Source organism: Gymnoscopelus microlampas (assembly GCF_963454915.1).
Source record: "Gymnoscopelus microlampas genome assembly, chromosome: 7".
Lineage (NCBI taxonomy): Eukaryota > Metazoa > Chordata > Actinopteri > Myctophiformes > Myctophidae > Gymnoscopelus > Gymnoscopelus microlampas.
The window spans coordinates 45,522,899-45,539,873 of NC_139944.1; the positions used below are offsets into that span (position 1 = coordinate 45,522,899).

General features: G+C 40.1%; 2 protein-coding genes across 2 annotated transcripts; one reads left to right on the forward strand and one right to left on the reverse strand.

Annotated features, from left to right (window-relative positions):
- Nucleotides 1–293: 293 nt before the first annotated feature.
- Nucleotides 294–4,515, forward strand: LOC311048839 (uncharacterized protein). Its single transcript, XM_084062151.1, has 4 exons — nt 294–459; nt 1,650–1,994; nt 2,472–2,537; nt 2,724–4,515. The coding sequence occupies exons 1-4, from the start codon at nt 342–344 to the stop codon at nt 2,867–2,869; spliced, it is 675 nt and encodes a 224-aa protein (XP_083918277.1). The 5' UTR covers nt 294–341; the 3' UTR covers nt 2,870–4,515.
- Nucleotides 4,516–4,957: 442 nt separating this feature from the next.
- Nucleotides 4,958–12,726, reverse strand: hyal2b (hyaluronidase 2b). Its single transcript, XM_084063298.1, has 4 exons — nt 12,525–12,726; nt 9,934–10,902; nt 8,795–8,884; nt 4,958–8,709 (listed from the first exon to the last, which is right to left on the reverse strand). Exons 2-4 carry the CDS (start codon nt 10,879–10,881, stop codon nt 8,320–8,322), a joined length of 1,428 nt encoding a protein of 475 aa, XP_083919424.1. The 5' UTR covers nt 10,882–10,902; nt 12,525–12,726; the 3' UTR covers nt 4,958–8,319.
- Nucleotides 12,727–16,975: the final 4,249 nt, after the last annotated feature.

Here is a 16,975-nt window from a genome sequence, read left to right on the forward strand (position 1 = left end):
CTAACCCCCCCCCCCCCCCTCTCTTTCTTTTTTGTACATATTTTTCACCCTTCATACCAGTAACCTGTAAACTGATTGTATGACATTCTGTATAGTAGTGTGTATATCTGTCCGTCTCTTATATGTCAACATGATTTGTGTGCATGGGGATCTCATCTTAAACAAGCTACGTGCTTAACTGAGCTATCCAGTTTAGTAGACCTTGTATTGCGAATTTGTACTTCCATGTACTGTTATGTACTGTCATGTACTGTTCTCATGTCTTACTAAATAAAGTACATCAATCAATAGGAGTTGCATTTTTCACCTTTCCAGCATGGAGGCAACATCACGGACCTCAAATGGACGAGTTAACAAAGAGACGTCGGATGGCTTGGATCTCAGCTGTAGGGCGCAAAGAATTAACATTCAGCAAACTGTCCAAGTACAGCCGTGTTTGTTCAAAGCATTTTCACAAAGGTAAATTATTACCAAAAACATGAAACTGTTATTTTGTCTCTGCTGACTAAAAGTAACGAGGTACTGCAACTAGACTAAGGTAGCCCAGCTGTGTTGCTCCACATGAACTTAGTTCAACTTACACAACAATCTGTGCAGAGATATGACTATAGTTTGTTAAGTTTTTTGATTTTATTTATTGAATACTTTATTAGCCGTTTGCAGAAAAAAAATAAAAGGAAAGTACAGTTCAATACAAGGTCAGCCAAGAGAATATAAAACCCAAGAAAGCCAACGTCTTGTTTCCGTTGTACTCAAGGTTCTTGACCAACAGGTTTTCGTGCAACGACTACAGCATACAGATGCAATGCAGAACAGCTTCTCTAGAAACGACACTTTACAAGTGAAATGCAATTTACAAATGAAACACAATTTGCACGTGAAGGCAGACAGGGTAACGATGCCCCATTTTCAGTCATTGGTTATTCAAACACAGTGAGTCAGGTAGGCAGGCTGTTTGTAAATGTTGAGCAGCTAACAGCCTGAGCTACAATGTGGAGATGACCACGTTACCTATCTCTAAAAAAAAACAACCCAATCTACAAGAATTCGCTATGGACGCTATTGAATGTATAATCGCTTATTCCTTCATAAAGATACTGCATCATCAGGTGTAGTCGTGTAATTGGTGGTAGCAGTACGAAATCATCATCTGTCCATTCTGTGTGTTCATACGGGTCGAGAACATCAATGTCCGCAATTTTACTGAGGTAACGCTGTTTTTCCTCATTGTTGTGCTTGTCCTTGTATGGTATGTTGAGCGCAAGGTTCTTTCTATCCATAACGTTCACTATGTAGTCGGCAAAAAAGTTAATGTTTACAAACGCAGACCACCATCATCCATCGCCACTTTCTAGTCTTAAGCGCGTCTCTATGTACTCTCTGACCTCTATCATGGCTGCAGCACCAAAAGGGGGCGTGGCGACTCCCATGGTGACAACACTTTGCCATGCACTTCTACAGAGGGAGAGGTTCCAAATGGGGCTATAATGCAACTAGACTAGGGTAGCTCAGTCGTGTTGCTCCACATGAACTTAGTTCAACTTTTTTTTCAGTAGTTCAACTTACCGGTATACAACAATCTGTGCAGAACTATGACCCATAGTTTGTTAAGTTGCATAACTAATTAGCAATGTTGTTTTTTTCTCCAGGCAAACCAGCCATGGAAATGTCAGAGTTCGATCCTGACTGGGCACCTTCATTACACCTGGGGCACACACAAGTGAAGGCATCATCGATTGACAACCTTGGCCGGCTTGACCGGAGGAAACGGAGGAATAAGATACAGCAAGCTGCTGTACTGAGCAACACTGGCCCCGCAACAGCTCCAGATGTGGAGGTGTACGTCAAAGAGGAGGTGGTTGTCAAAGAGGAGGTGGATGATGAAGCGGCACTGGGGCAGCAGGTGGATGCTGCTCCCCTGCCATGTGTTGTGGCCCCGTTCTGTGCTGAAATTAACCGCTTGTTGGAGGAGAACAGGACACTGAAGGAAAAACGTATGTGTGTTTACCTACCATTGTACGAATGACGGTTTTCTTGTTTACACTGTAAATCTGCAGTTTGTGCACCCACCCAGATGTAAAATAAATGTGGGCCAGGAGAGATTTTTCGCTATGGAAGCAATTAAATGTATAATAGCTATTTACTTCAATAAGGTACTGCATCAGGTGTGGTCGTGTAAGTGTTGGTAGCAGATCAAAATCATCTTCTGTCCATTCTGTGTGTTCATACGGGTCGAGTCCGTCAATGTCCCCGATTTCGCTGTTTTTCCTCATTGTTCAGCTTGTCCTTGTACGGTATGTTGAGACAGAGATTATTTCTCTCCATCCCGTTTTCCGTTCACTATGTAGTCGCCAAAGCTAATTTTATTATCGGCGTGCCATATATACCAGCTAGAGAGCGATGGAGAAAAGCTTAACTTTTGTTCTAGTGAGTTTCATTGATGTATTCCTTTCCTCTCTCTCATTTGGCAGTGGCAAACCAAGTTCAGAGTATAAAAACAGAGGACTCAGAGGAAATGGTCACAGAACATCATGATGGTAAGTTCATATTTTGGGGATTTTCTGTAGTTTGGTACAGGAAGATGGAGATGTTTTATTGTAATGGTACAAGAAGAGAGCATGCAGTATTCATTAATTACAGTTCTATGATTATTTTGATATATTAAAAAAATCAGGACTTTTATGTGAGGATGATTTATCAGTTATATGCATTTCTTGTTTTAGATTCTGCAACACTGGAACTTCAGTTTTTTCCTTGTGACAAATGTGAGGCATCATTCACCGACAATCAAGAGCTGAAAGAGCATGACAGAGATGTCCACAGATGTGTTAAAGGGAGGAGACGAGAGCAAAAGGCCACGGTGCACTGATGAGGACTACAAACCTGTAATGACTAAATACAAAAAGAGGCAACACTAATTCACGGGAAAAGGGAAAGTACCAGGCTGAAATTAAAACACAAGAAGTCAGTGACTAAATAATACATAGAAGATAACTGGGCTGAAGTCAAAGGGTCTCAGTTGTGTTGTATGGACGTCACAGACGGGCAGAAGGAGCTGCAAGGCTTCCAGGCTTCTCCTTCGGTGACACATAGCATGCTTGCACCTATTGAGCAACATAGGAGGACCAAACAGAAGACTCAAAAACAACAGAAGGATCAAACTGACTGCTCTCAGAGTCCGAATGGAAATACAGATTCTGAAGAACTGACTAAAAAGGGGAAACACGAGTGCACCAATTTGATGGACGAGAACAAAGATGTAACAGAATTTGAAAAGCAGACTTAGAATACTTCAAGATGTTGTGAATTTGACAGCTGTTTTGACAACAGAGATGCATTCCAAAAGCACCTGTTCTTTCACTTGTGTAAACATTAAAGGACATCCATAGCTTCAGATAGAGAGACCATGGAAGGAGATGGGTTCTATTGTCAGCTGTGTATTGGAACACTGGCTGATGGACAAGACTTTGAGACACATGTTAAGAATGTACATCCTGTAGAATACAGTAAAGTCATAGAGCAGTGAAGGCCGGTCGCAGAAATGGACTGGACTCACAAGCTAACAGAGTCAGCGAGGCATTGCTGAGAGATTGAAAAACATGGCACAAAGAAGGCAACGAGGATGCACGTTACCAAGAGAGGCATGTGAAAATGCCAGGCTGTACCACTGAAGTGTGTAACAAAGACTTTGGCCTTAGGCACGACTTGGAGCACCACTATTACATCCATTCTGAGTTCAAAGGATCCTTTACATGTCTAGAATGTGGTTTGAAGTTCAGGACCCCAAGTTCATTAGAGTGCCGTAAACAAAAAGTGTGCCACAGTATTTGTTGAAAGAGCAACTGCTAAAGCAGTGGAAAAAGCACACACACAGGTCCAGGTCTAGAGGGTTTCTCCTGCCAGCAGTGCAGCAAAACATTCTCATATTTTAGCGGTCTGCAACGTCACATACGGATTCATTCCAGCCTACATAGCTGCACACAGTGCGGCAAGATGTTTGGGAGATGTGAGCATTTAAGACTACATGACGTCATTCACACACATTATAAACCTCACCTGTGTGATCGCTGTGGGGCTATGTTTTCCCAACGCGCATCCCTCATGTTACACATTGAAACAACCCACGTGTCAGCTGTTTTAGTTTGTTCAGTATGTGGAAAACATTTAAAGTATTTGAGAATACATAACATTCACCAAGTTAACACGTTTTTTTTTCAATGCAAGGACTGTGGGAAGAGTTTTACCAGGAAGCATGATGTTAGCGTCACTCTGACAGACATTGCACTGCTGCTGATAGCAAGACTCATAGCAAGAGACGGAAAGCGATTGACAACGCTTTCCAGTGTGTACGGTCTGTGGGAAGAGTTTTAAGCATCACTCTGACATGTCAATGTACCAACGTGGGCAAAACCACTTACATTGAGTCCACAGTTGTATAACATACCATACCACACCTTTTGGGACTAAATGATTCTTTAGATACTGTGTTAAGCTTGTAAAGCATTTAAATTCTTAAAGTCAAGCTTGTTAAGCATTTAAATTCAACTTTGTATGTGTCCTGTGTTTTTTTTGTACTGTTATTCTGCTGTCATGTTTTAATTATGACCTGCCAAAGGGACTGCAGATGATTATCTATGATCTGATACAGTAAATCAAATGCTAACATTTGTTTAACATTGGAACTTACAAATAAAATCAGAAAAAGTAAAATGTACACATTTAGCAGTTTAATTTAAATTCAGTATTCTATTCATACTGTATGTATTATATTAAATAGTTTATATTAAATAGTTCCTCCTCTTGATAATCTTTGACTGCAACATTCCATACACACCAGGGGATGTTTTTAGGAAGAAGAGTGGAAGAGTTCCCATTTATAACAAGGTTACCCATATTATCAAATTATGACTTGAAATCAGCCACCTGTGTACCAGAAGACATGACAGCTCAGCCAAAATAAATTCAGGTTTGTATTTTATTGAAATTCAAATCCCCAAATGTAGAAAAATAATAAACTTTCTTTGATACAAGACCATAGAATTTTAAGTATTTGGCATCAAGACAAACCAATGAGTAAAAGATATTAAGTTTAAGAATCATTCAAGATGCTCTGCTAGACTCATACAAGGTTGTTGCTGGTGTGAAACAATAGCACTGTAAAAGGCAAAATGCAGTAGAAAAACTAACCACCCAAGAAGAATTACGGCTAATTAATTTGTCATTATCACGTACCGAGTTGAAAACATATTTTCAGTAAGCAACACAATTGTACGAAAGTATTATTTAGGCTTTAATTGGGATGGCAACTCTTGACATTTATACTGGAATATGTTAAGAAAGTTCACCAAAGGTGCATTTGAACCACTAGATGGAGCAACCTTTTCACACAAACAAATGCAAAATTGGTCGTCTGTGCAATTATAAAATGACTGTACTGAACAATACTGACGACTGTCACCATATAATGAAGCAGAGTGAGGTTAAGTGTTTTAAAATGTACGATATTTTTTGGCTGCAATAAACACGAAATGAAGGTGAAAATATATCATGAAATAATCACTGAGTTAAATGCATATGATACTTTCCCAAGAAACATTCTGTACCTACGGTAAACTCAAACTATCAACCCTAATATCTGGCATTAATATAAAATTATCACCAAACAGCTCAAATGTATTTTTAAGTGGCAGACTTAATGTCCAAGGCCAATTTCCCCAGGGACAACCAGTCATCTTGAATACAATTGCGGTTTTATCTTTGGACTTTTCTGTATCTTTGGTCAGATTTAGAGGTATATCAAAGGATAAGCATGATAATTCAAAGCAAGTCCAAGAGAAATGGACATGCTAGCCATGAAAATGTTAGTCCCCTAGTTAGTTAAAGGACGACTTCACCACTTTTCAACATATCTTCATATAATAGGTCCTCACTAATGCTCATGATAAAATGGTACAATTTTTTCCTAATCAGTCTGTGTCTCAGAGGAGGGCTGTAGACAGTTCAGAAACCCGTCTACCAGTGACATCATCGATGGGGAATCCAAGCTAATAGAAACTGCAGGCTTTGTATTCCTGGAAAGTTGCAATGCAATAATAGATCCCATTGTTCTCGCCTTAATAAAAATCTGAATAAAAAATGTAATCTTTTTGGAGAAAAAAAATCCTGCCTAACGTTGATGTCACTGGTAGACGGGTTTCCGGACTGTCCACAGCCCTCCTATGAGACACAGACCAAGTAGAAAAATATTGTATCATTTTATCATGAGCATTAGTGATGACCTATTATATGAAGATATGTTGAAAAGTGGTGAAGTCGTCCTTTCAGGAAGAATTTGGGGGGGTTACTTTGTTATTCAGTTTTTCCCTATGCAATTTTATATTAAAGTACATTACAGAGATTGTTGAAATAGCAACAGATAAAACATCCCCTTCATACTATGGCACTAAGTAGGGGACAAGGCCACAGGGGTATTAGATCTCTAAGAAGAAGACACATTTCTTTGGACATATTCACAGTGAGACAACAGTAAGCAGTTGCATTCTACAGTAGCACAAGGCTTTCAGGGTGAACAAAACTTAATTTAAAAGAGGGACAAAGCAATAATAAAAAATAAAAATAATAAAAGAATGGCATTAATGCAACATGATTGAAGTAGATAAAGCCTGATGCACACAGGCTCAGGCATTCATTAAAGGGAGTTCACCCCCAAAATGACTTTTTTTTCTATCTATTAGTCACCCCATGGAGACTTGAATTCATGGCTATTTTTTTTGTCGCATTCCTAAGCAAATAATTTGATGACCAGCGGACCTGTAGGCAGCGGTGCCGGTAGGAGACACAAAGGAAACTCTCTCTCTCCTACAGGAACCGCTGCTGGTCATCAAATTATTGTCTGGAATGCGACAAAAACAAAACAATATCCATGAATTCAAGTTTCCATGGGGTGACTAATAGATAGAAAGAAAGTAATCTAGGAGGAGAACTATCCCTTTAAGATAGTAAACCGTTTGATGGAAGCGTCTTCACGATACAAAACCATATTCTCCCCAATTGCATAATGGCTATAAAGTGCAGAATTACAACAGTTTTCAGAAAAGAGTACTGTACCAGTACAATCCCAGCATCCTCTGTATGGGTAAACATTTAAAAGCTGTGACAACTAAATTAGCATGTCTTCCACTTCCACATATCCAGTTTATCAGCATCACAACTTGCACCTGTCATTTGCCAGCCTGCTAATAACTTATTAGCCAAATACAGATTCTCACACTTAACAAATACTGGATCAATAAATACACAAGAAATGCACCACTGTAGCATATAAATCAATACGTAGATAGAGCTACAACATTGCCATTTAGGAACAACATGGTGTCACTGGGAGTGTCTTGTTTTTGTGATTCCAGAGAAAGCTTGTGTAAAATATGAATATTACAAAATGACAGAAGCCAAACAGTTTGATTGGTTTGGTTGCAGTTAAGGTAATGTTGGTCAGAATTAAACCATGTTCTTTGTTTAAAGTATGGTGGTTGTTTTGTTTTGTTAAAGATTACACATACAGGTGTGCAATACCTTCCTCCTTTAATTCAATGTCTTGTCCTAGAAGGTTGAGATGAACAGTAGCCTACTTAGAATCCTAGATAAATATGAGTATTGATTATTAAGTGGGAAACAAAATAGCCCTATAGACCCTGTCAATGGAATTGACTAGGGAACAGCTTGGGTCCAAGTTTATTTCCCATCAGCTATTGATAGTCACAAACACTGTTAACAGGTAATACAATTGGACCGATTTAGAATGTTTATGTTGTCGTATATGAAAAAGGTTTATGTAAGGCACAATTACAAACTGAAAAAAGGCAGGTCCAGTCATGTGATTTCTGTGCATTAACACGAATTGAAGAGTGTGTAACTCATCTCCAAATCTGTCATAATTGCAGGCACAAATGTCGAGTGATAAGCACTCAAAACGTTTCAACAACACACATGGTCACGCTGAACAGTGGCTAGCACAATTTTGGAGAGAGCGTTGTGGTTGTAGAATACATAGTTTTGTTCAGATGCACCAGCAATCTGTATAGTTTTTCATCTGGATATCTACGAATGAACTATACTTTTCTTCCCTTCTTCCTTGATGCGTTAAAAACACTGTACTTTCAACTTGCTATAGGCCGTGTTTCTGGGCTTATCCTGGAATACAACATTTGTATCCTGATAAGCGTCCTTGAATACTGCACATCTTCATGTTGTGGAGGTAATGGTCAGCTCTTGGCTAGCAGTGGCACAGAACAACCAACGCCTGCTCAGGTCTTAGTTTCCTCAGTGTAGGAGGATAAGAAGTCCTAGTGGGAGTAGGAGGCTAAAGGGCCAAACGCCCATAGTAGAGGAGGCTCTGTTCTTCCCTTTTTCTTTCTGAGCACAGCCCTCACCTCTGTATCCAGTATAGCATTGGCACTGGAAGTGTGTGCGGAATCCAGCCAGCTCCGCTTGACCGAGCTTCCCTGCCACCTTCAACCGGCCACCCTGGCTTGAGATGGTAAAGGTTAAAGGACTGAGATGCAGGAACACGTCGCTGTCTGAAACCTTACGCAAACAGCGTCCATGGGAGCCGCACAGCTTCTGGCTGCACTGTTCTGCTGCTGTGGACACGTTGAGGAGGTACCGACCCAGCGCCCCCCGTAGATATTGGTTCAGGCTGGAGCAGCTGGCCTGGCGGGGACAGAGGGAAGAAGTATTAACCAACTCAAGGCTATACGATATTGCATGAAATAAGCTGGTTATTTATTGCACTTACATTGCTGCTTGCATAGGTAGAGTCTCCCCAGAAGATGACACCTGCAGCTCCAAGGGCAACACTCTCACCGATGGTGGAAACCAGGTCTGTCTACAATATAAGAACAATAATTCTATCACATAGCCAAAATCTATCATCTCAAGACTCGATATAAACGTCTATCGTCCATGTCTATTATCCACACACCTTATTGTACATCATTTAAACAAGTGAAACACTCTCAATCTTTTGGTTTCATCTTTTTGGTTTATTTTATTTGACAGGTAAGCCATCACTGTTTTGGCCTAGATTATTTGAGCAATAAAACATTGTGGCAAATGATTTGGGGATAAATAAGCTTGCATAATCGAGTCACTGAAAAATTGTTATTCGACTATCAGGCCACATGCCCTTAGGTTTAAAGGGAAACAGGCAAATCTTTGTTGCTAGATATTTGAAGCCTGTGCAAGTTGGACTACATGTTTGTGCTTTCTATACTTAGTTTACTATTGATTTTTTGCCTGTTTTTCTCCAGAATGTAGTCGTTATGCCAATTAATTCTTGCCAGTGAGGAGCGCCCACAGGGAGGATGTACTGCCTAGTGCCTACTACTCCTCCTGTTCAGCATTCCCTATGCAACAACAGATGTCTCGGTCCCAGCCCGTGAACATGGCCAATTGTGTTTGTGCAGACGCTCGGCCAAGCCGGATGGTTGGCAGGTACTTTACCCCTGCCGTACAAAAAAAAAAAAACTCAATACACACATTCACTCAATAATAAAGCCTTGTGGCACTCGGGTGGCACAGTGGTAAAGTGCCTGCCCACCACCGCAGAGGTTGTGTGTTCGAATCCACCGCGGTGCATCCGGCTTTGTCGAGCGTCTATACGCAATACACGATTGGCCCCCCGTGTTCGGGGGAGGGAAGGGGGATAAGTGTCACTGCACGTACTCCTACGGGATGGGGCGGCACCTGTCAGCTCCTCACTGGTAGGTTAGCCAGTAGGATACAACAGCAGTGACAACACAGAAATGTGTGTGGGGAGGAATCAATTGACATAACGACTAAACTGGGGAGAAAAAGGGGTATAAACCACATACAAAAAAAGCCTTATGACTAATGACTTGATGAAATATTCCCAAGATGATTAAAGCGACTAACCTCAGTTAGCAGCGTCAGATCGTTGGTATAAGTAGGCCGTGTGTAAACAAAAACAGGCCGTGCTAGCCCATCCCCTGCAGATGCCAGGCGCATTCCTTCCTTCACCCTGTTACGAGCAAAGTGGCGCCCAGACATTGTGGAGCGTAGAACAGTGCCCATGTATATGGATGGATAGAGAGCCATGCTTTCAGTCCATAACCAGTTGAGTTGGTCGTTACGGGTTACCTCAACATCAGGACAGCGGCCTGAGTAATTCTTGAGACTCTTGTAGTTGTGGTTATAACAGTCTGGAAACAGGTAGAAACCCCACAATTGGTTAGGCCTCAGATGTTTGGCAAATTTGAGTGTCTCCACCATAAACTTGCGAGCCGACAGTTCAAATTCCTGCTGAGCAACTTTCGCTACGCGTTCCGGGGGCCAGTCTTTATTTTTTTGGGCCACCATTTGTCGCGATCTCTCTCGATACAGATCTTTGCTTACCCAATTACGGATCCACAGTGGGCGCCATTCCTCCCAGTCGATGATGGCTAAACCTTTTGCCTCTGGCTCACGTATGTATTTATTCACACCTTCAGGCATCTTCTCATGGTGCCTAGTGAGGCTGGCAGCTTGTGGAAGGCCTCCATTTACCGCAGTACCGTCTTGCTCATAATAGGGATAGAGCCCGAGGCGATCCTTATAGAAAATTGTGAGGTTTTGTTTGACAAAACCCTCGTTGGGGGATGCCACGATCTGGAACAGCTCCAGGGGGAACCGAACGCCATGCCTAGGGCCACAGTCCTCTGTTGGGGCGTTCCACGCAAGTAGAACTGGCTTCTGGGGGAACAAAGGCCATCTCGTCTGCTTTAATTCTTGTGCACAGAAGACTGTCCACGGTGCGAGTAGAGTCAGAAACAACCACGGCATTTGTCCAGCCAGCACCAGGAGAATGCGAGATACAGACGCCATGGTCACTTTCTCTCACCTTCACTATACAGAAGGAAAAAGGAAAAAAAACAGCTGTTTAACATTTCTGTTAAAAACAAGATCAAAGCACAAAATAATTCAGAATATATTTTTAGAGCTAATCGGGGGGGTTAGAGAGCCTAACTTAGCCTTGAGTCAAGACTATCATAGATGTATTTTATCGAGTCTGACTTTCGTAGATACGAAAGTCTCTCTTTCATTCTTTTTCCTTTATTTATTGTGGGACACCCATTGAGAGCAAGCTCTCTTTTTCAAGGACACCCTGATAACAGCATATCAAATACAATACATACATAATGAAAAGCAATAACAAACATTTGAAGTGAAAGTCAGACTCTTTCAAATACATCTATGATAGTCTTGATCCAAGGCTAAGCCTAACCACTAGTCACTAATGTGTGTGTATATATATATATCTATATATATATATATATATATCTATATATATCTATATATATATATATCTATATATATATATCTATATATATCTATATATATATATATATATATATATATATATATATATATATATACTGTATATATTATTTTATAAAAAAAAGGTAATACAAGTTTATTTCAGAACGGCAATTCAAAATGCTTTACAAAAAAACATTAAGAAAGATAGCATTGAGACAGTGAAAACGACATTTGAATACAATAGGTGAGATCTAGGGGGTAACTGCTGAAAAAGATTTAAAGCCCCCCAAAAATGACCTCGGCTCTCATAGGTCAACAGTCACATCATGTAATGTCTCCGCTTTAAGTTGTAGGAAAAGCTGGCTACAATCAAACGAGATGCTAATGTTAGATAAACAATATGGCGGGGATATGAACAGTAAAGCTGTAAGTGGATCGGTGTTAATTGTTTTGCTGTGATGCTCTCTTCCTGTCCAGCTCAGCTCACTGCTAGCTGACTGTCCCCCAGTTCAGCATAGTTGAGCCGGAACGCTCGCCCCAAAACACACTCACCCATTCATTTCTTTTCGCGGACCGCTCGCCCACCGTGGATCTTATATTCGTTTTACTGGGGTTAAGGCTAAGAATCAGGTTAGGGCCCGGGTTATGCATAGTTTTACGGAGGTTACGTTTAGGAATATCTCGTAGTGCAGTGGTTCTCAAACTTTTTCATGTCAAGGACCCCCAAATTGACACTTATTAGTCCGCGGACCCCCATTTCAAAAGATATGCCAGGGACCCCCACAAGAGAAGATTTTTACGGCTCTAAGCGGATTCTCATTTCTCAACCATTTTAATTTCAAGGACCCCCACTTTGACATGCATTAGGGCTACGGACCCCCATTTAATGGCATTTCCATCTCTGGGACCCCATTTTATATTGTAAAATCAATGTTAATGTAACTCTGAGAGTGTACAAAAATGGAACCAAATGGTTGGTTCCATTTGGACACTCTCACAGTTACAGACCCATAAGGGTCCATTTGGTTCCTATCCATCATTTAGCTAGTGGGGACCCCCTGGAACCCCCTCAAGTACCCCTGGTCCCACTTTGGGAACCAATGTCGTAGTGACCGTTCTGAGGTCGCCGGATTTGACCCAGGGCGACTGTGTTTTGGGGTGCGCGTTCTTGTATTCAGTTGAGGCTAACAGTTAGCTAGCTATCTTACCTGCTCCGACAACTCGGGCTGCTCTCAAGACACTGGACTGCTCCTCTCATGTGGCTTTTAAAAGTACAGTATGAGGGAACACTCTCCCATAGTCCAGCCATGTGAAAGCGATAGCTCATACTCCGTGAAAGTAATCAATGTATATTAATATAACTCCTTGAAAAAACAGCCCGTTAGCTTTTTTTAAGCTGTGTTCCGTGCTCCCTTTTTGTGCAGATGATGGTAGTCACCATTCACTGGTGATGAACAGGAAGAGTTCAGTGTTGCCACATCTACAAAAACAAGCCCAAAAGAAGCGGCTACGGCTATTTAAAAAAATATCTGTGCTTGCTTGTTGTAGATCTACTATTTTTAAAAAGAGAGGAGGAAAAATTAAGCTAATTTTGGAATATTTTTGGAATATATATACAAATCTGGTATGGGGGTCCCTGGCACAAAATATTTTCAGATGGGGAGGGTGGGTCTGCGGATAAATGCATATTAATTTGAGGGTCCCCTTGCAATGAAAATGTTTGAGAACCACCGGTTTAAACAAGACAAGTAAGAACTAAGCAAGCCCCAAATAAGCAACTACACTTTAGAAACAAGACCCACAACAACGCAACTACCAATATTTATAAGCAACTTTACAAAAAAACAAGTCCAAAGTCGCTTATAATAAGTGGACATGGCAACGCTGGAAGAGTTAACAGATATACTGAGCTCGGACTTGAGGGGAGATTCTTAAATTTAAGAATTACACAATTTACCCTATTTTGTCATTTCGATAAATATTATAGTTTTACATTTTACTGTAATATTATTTAATTAACACCGTTATCATCGAACTTGATTGCCTTAAATCTGATAACAATTATACCCTAGTGCCATCGCCCCCCACACCAATCCCAGCAAATGGTCTGTCCTTCAAACCTTGATCAGGAAGGATCATGGGAAGTGTAGTCCATGTGCCCAGGCCAGAATTTTCACTAATCTGTATCACTCTAGGTGGCAAATTCTAGTTTGCTATTTAGAAAAGGATTTAAAAAAAATGATATTTAGAAAATAATTAAAACAATTTGTTAAATTACAAATTATAAAGTACATTTTCTTTTTAATATCAATGCATTGCTGTATTACAATTTAGACATTTATTTGTCGAGAAATATTGTTAAAAGAATGAGCTTGTAGATTAGCTTTTTTTCCCACTATAGGCCTATTTGAAATAGGGCACCCTTTTCCCTTCCTATGAATGTAGTCAAAAGTACAATAATTGTCTTTGGAATGTAGTGGAGTAAAAATCAAGTATCTAAAAATACTCAAGTAAAGTACAGATACTAAAAACAATGACTTACAGTAAGTACAGTACTCAAGTAAATGTACTTTGCTACTGTGCAACGCTGCAATTAAACCATATATTTTTTTGTGGCTATAGCACAAAGGTTTTCAAATGATTGTGAAGCAGGGACCACCACCCTGACAAAGAATCAACCTAGGGACCACTGTTGTCTTGGGTGGGGATATGGGGCTAAGATGAGTTTGTTTTTTTGGAAACACTCATGCATTCCATGTCCATGCATCCCACTGTTTCTCAACCAATGGTCCATGGACTACTAGTGGTCCATGGCATAATTATGCCTGCAGGTGGTCCATGGGAAAATGTTTTAAAATGTAAACAAATAAATAAAATACATTTGCTAAATGTATTTATCATGATACTATGCGCAACAAATGACATATTATATTAAATAATATTATATTTAACTGAAATATGCTAGTGGTCCAGAGCTCAAAAACGGTTCAAAACCACTGATCTATACCTATCTCAAAGTTACCCTAATTCTGTTCTCTTACTTTATCCAACCTTCCATTAAACTCATGTTAACTGATATACTGATTTGTAAATCATTTATGACTGAGCATACATGTGAGCACATTTCCTAATGTTTCCAAAGGATGACTCAACCAGGCACTTGTACTTCCCCTTCCTTGAGATTCTAACTCCCCATTTCTGTGGAATTTCTTGACCTCCTCCTCCCAGTAAATGACTGCATTGACATGTCATCATAGATCATTTAGTGTTCTGTTTCTACACTAGTGGGGGAAAAAAACAAACATTCCTACATTACTGAATGCATGGTGAGGGACCACGTGTAATACCTTCAAGGACCACCAGTTGAAAACCCCTACTATAGCACAATTAATTCAACAGTGAGTTATATAAATGCTTACACAAGTGTGCACACAAATGGGCTATACTCTGCAACTGAAAAGAGTAATGCCAGTGTGAAAACTACGCTACTTGTTCATTAAGGTGATACAAAATGAATAATGTTATTCCCACATCTTTCTACATACAAATTCTTACCAGTAGTCACTTCCTCTTGGTGTATTCGGCCTAGGTCAAACCACCGTCCACCTTGGATTTAGCCAGCGTATTCCCCATAAAAGTGTAATGGTTTAGTCTCTGTTGAACTCCACTGAGCTTCTATTTAAATATGTGAGACTCCACCTCCGTCCCTTCCTGAGTTTGACCCGTCTTATTAATTTGCAATAACCCCCACCACAAGTACTACTGCACTTATACAGAAAAACAATATGTTATAAGGGATGGACAAAGGTTTCATTTCCCTCCACATTGCAGTTCAGTGTTTAACCCATTATTAAAGCTTAGTGGAAAATGCACACACAGCACAAAACACATCATAGCATTATCTCTTAGGACAGAATCCAAAATGCCACTGACCTAAAAAATAAATCACATGGCAGAAGGCCAGAGCTTCTTGACAAAATACTCATCATAATTCTGATTTTGTGTAAACAAATAATAATAATAAAAACAAATATGACATGTATTATTGACATGTTCAGAACAACGAATAAGTTATATTTGGAATGAAAACTGTGGTTTGTAATTATAGGGTAAAAACTGTGACTTTTCACGTACTTTGAGCACTCTAAAAAAAAAAAGTAATACATAATTTTAAGCCAAGCCAGTAAAAGAATGCCCAACAGGTCAAATCTTTGTTTTATCTCTACCACTATCCAAGTCATTATTACAGCTCAATGAAAATGTCCACCCACGGCACAAACTAATTGCAGTTTCATCTCTCTCTGGACTCGGGTCAAAAAGAAAACTCACTTAGAAGAAAAAAATCCATTATAAAAGCTAACATGACGTAATAACATTTCATGAAAGCAATAAACTTAAGTGGATTTTGACACAACCCCGTTTTATCCTCAATGAAAAACAATATCACAGAGCTTTACAGAAAACCCCTTTCCCATGGAGATTGCAATGGTGATCATTTAGATTTTAGGACCTTCAATTCTCTCTTATCTCATCTCTCATTAACAGACACATGCACACACTACACCCCCCAGCAAGGGTTGCCCTTTGCAATTTCCTGTGTAGTTAGTTGGTACTTTCCATCACTATTATACTAGTTGGTAGTGGTCTCCATTTCAGATTACAGAACATTTTTTGCCTGGACTTAAATATCACTCAGTTTCGTTTGACAGATTCTTTGAAAAATAACTGTTTAGCAATGTATGCATGGAATATGAATTAACGGCTATAACATCAGCCTAGACCGCAATATAGGCCAGTGGTTCTCAACCTTTTCAGAACCACGACACCCCAAAATAATCATATTTGAACTGGGGACCCCCCCACCCTGACAAGCACTAGTTGTTGTAGGGGTTTAGGCATTACATTTTGTTTGACTCGGCTCCACTGATAAATATGGTGAAAATATCCAATCTACACGCTCACAACACCTCGCAACGAGCTTGTAGATCAGCTATTTTCACAATTTCTTTCTTATCCACAAGTTACCAGCGGAGAATGGGCGTCATATCCGGTTGTAGTCTATATATGTGCGGTGCCTCCGCAGGATGTCCCCCACCAGGCCTGTGCATACAGGGCCTGTGCCCCAGTAAATTCCCGAGAAAACAGGTGGATACTATTTGACAATTTGGCCCATGTCTAGTTTGTTGATGACATTTGATGCAGTAATGGTATTTTTATGTTTTATTTGTTTAGGTATTAGTATTGTCACTTCACTGTCATCTGGGGACCCCCCAAAAAAACATGTGTGGACACCCCTGGGGGTCCCGGCCCACAGGTTGAGAACCACTGACATAGGGGATAAAATAAATATCTGAAGCAAACCCAGACGTTGTTCAGCTATACTTCTGGTGAAGTGAATTAATAAAGAGACCATGAGACATGTTTGCCATTTTTAAGGTTGTAATTTAAAAAAAGATGCAATTTTAACAGTTTATAATAAATTAAAAGTGAACTGTAGTAGTGTGCCAAAGCAGCAAAGGAATTGCGGATCTCTTATTACTCATTGCTACTCTGTACATGTGCGGCTCTGAAGTCTGGTCACATCAATGTAACTTAAGCCAGTCTATCAGACATTACAATATCACATTAATCCACTTCAGAGCTTGTTGTTGGCCACTGA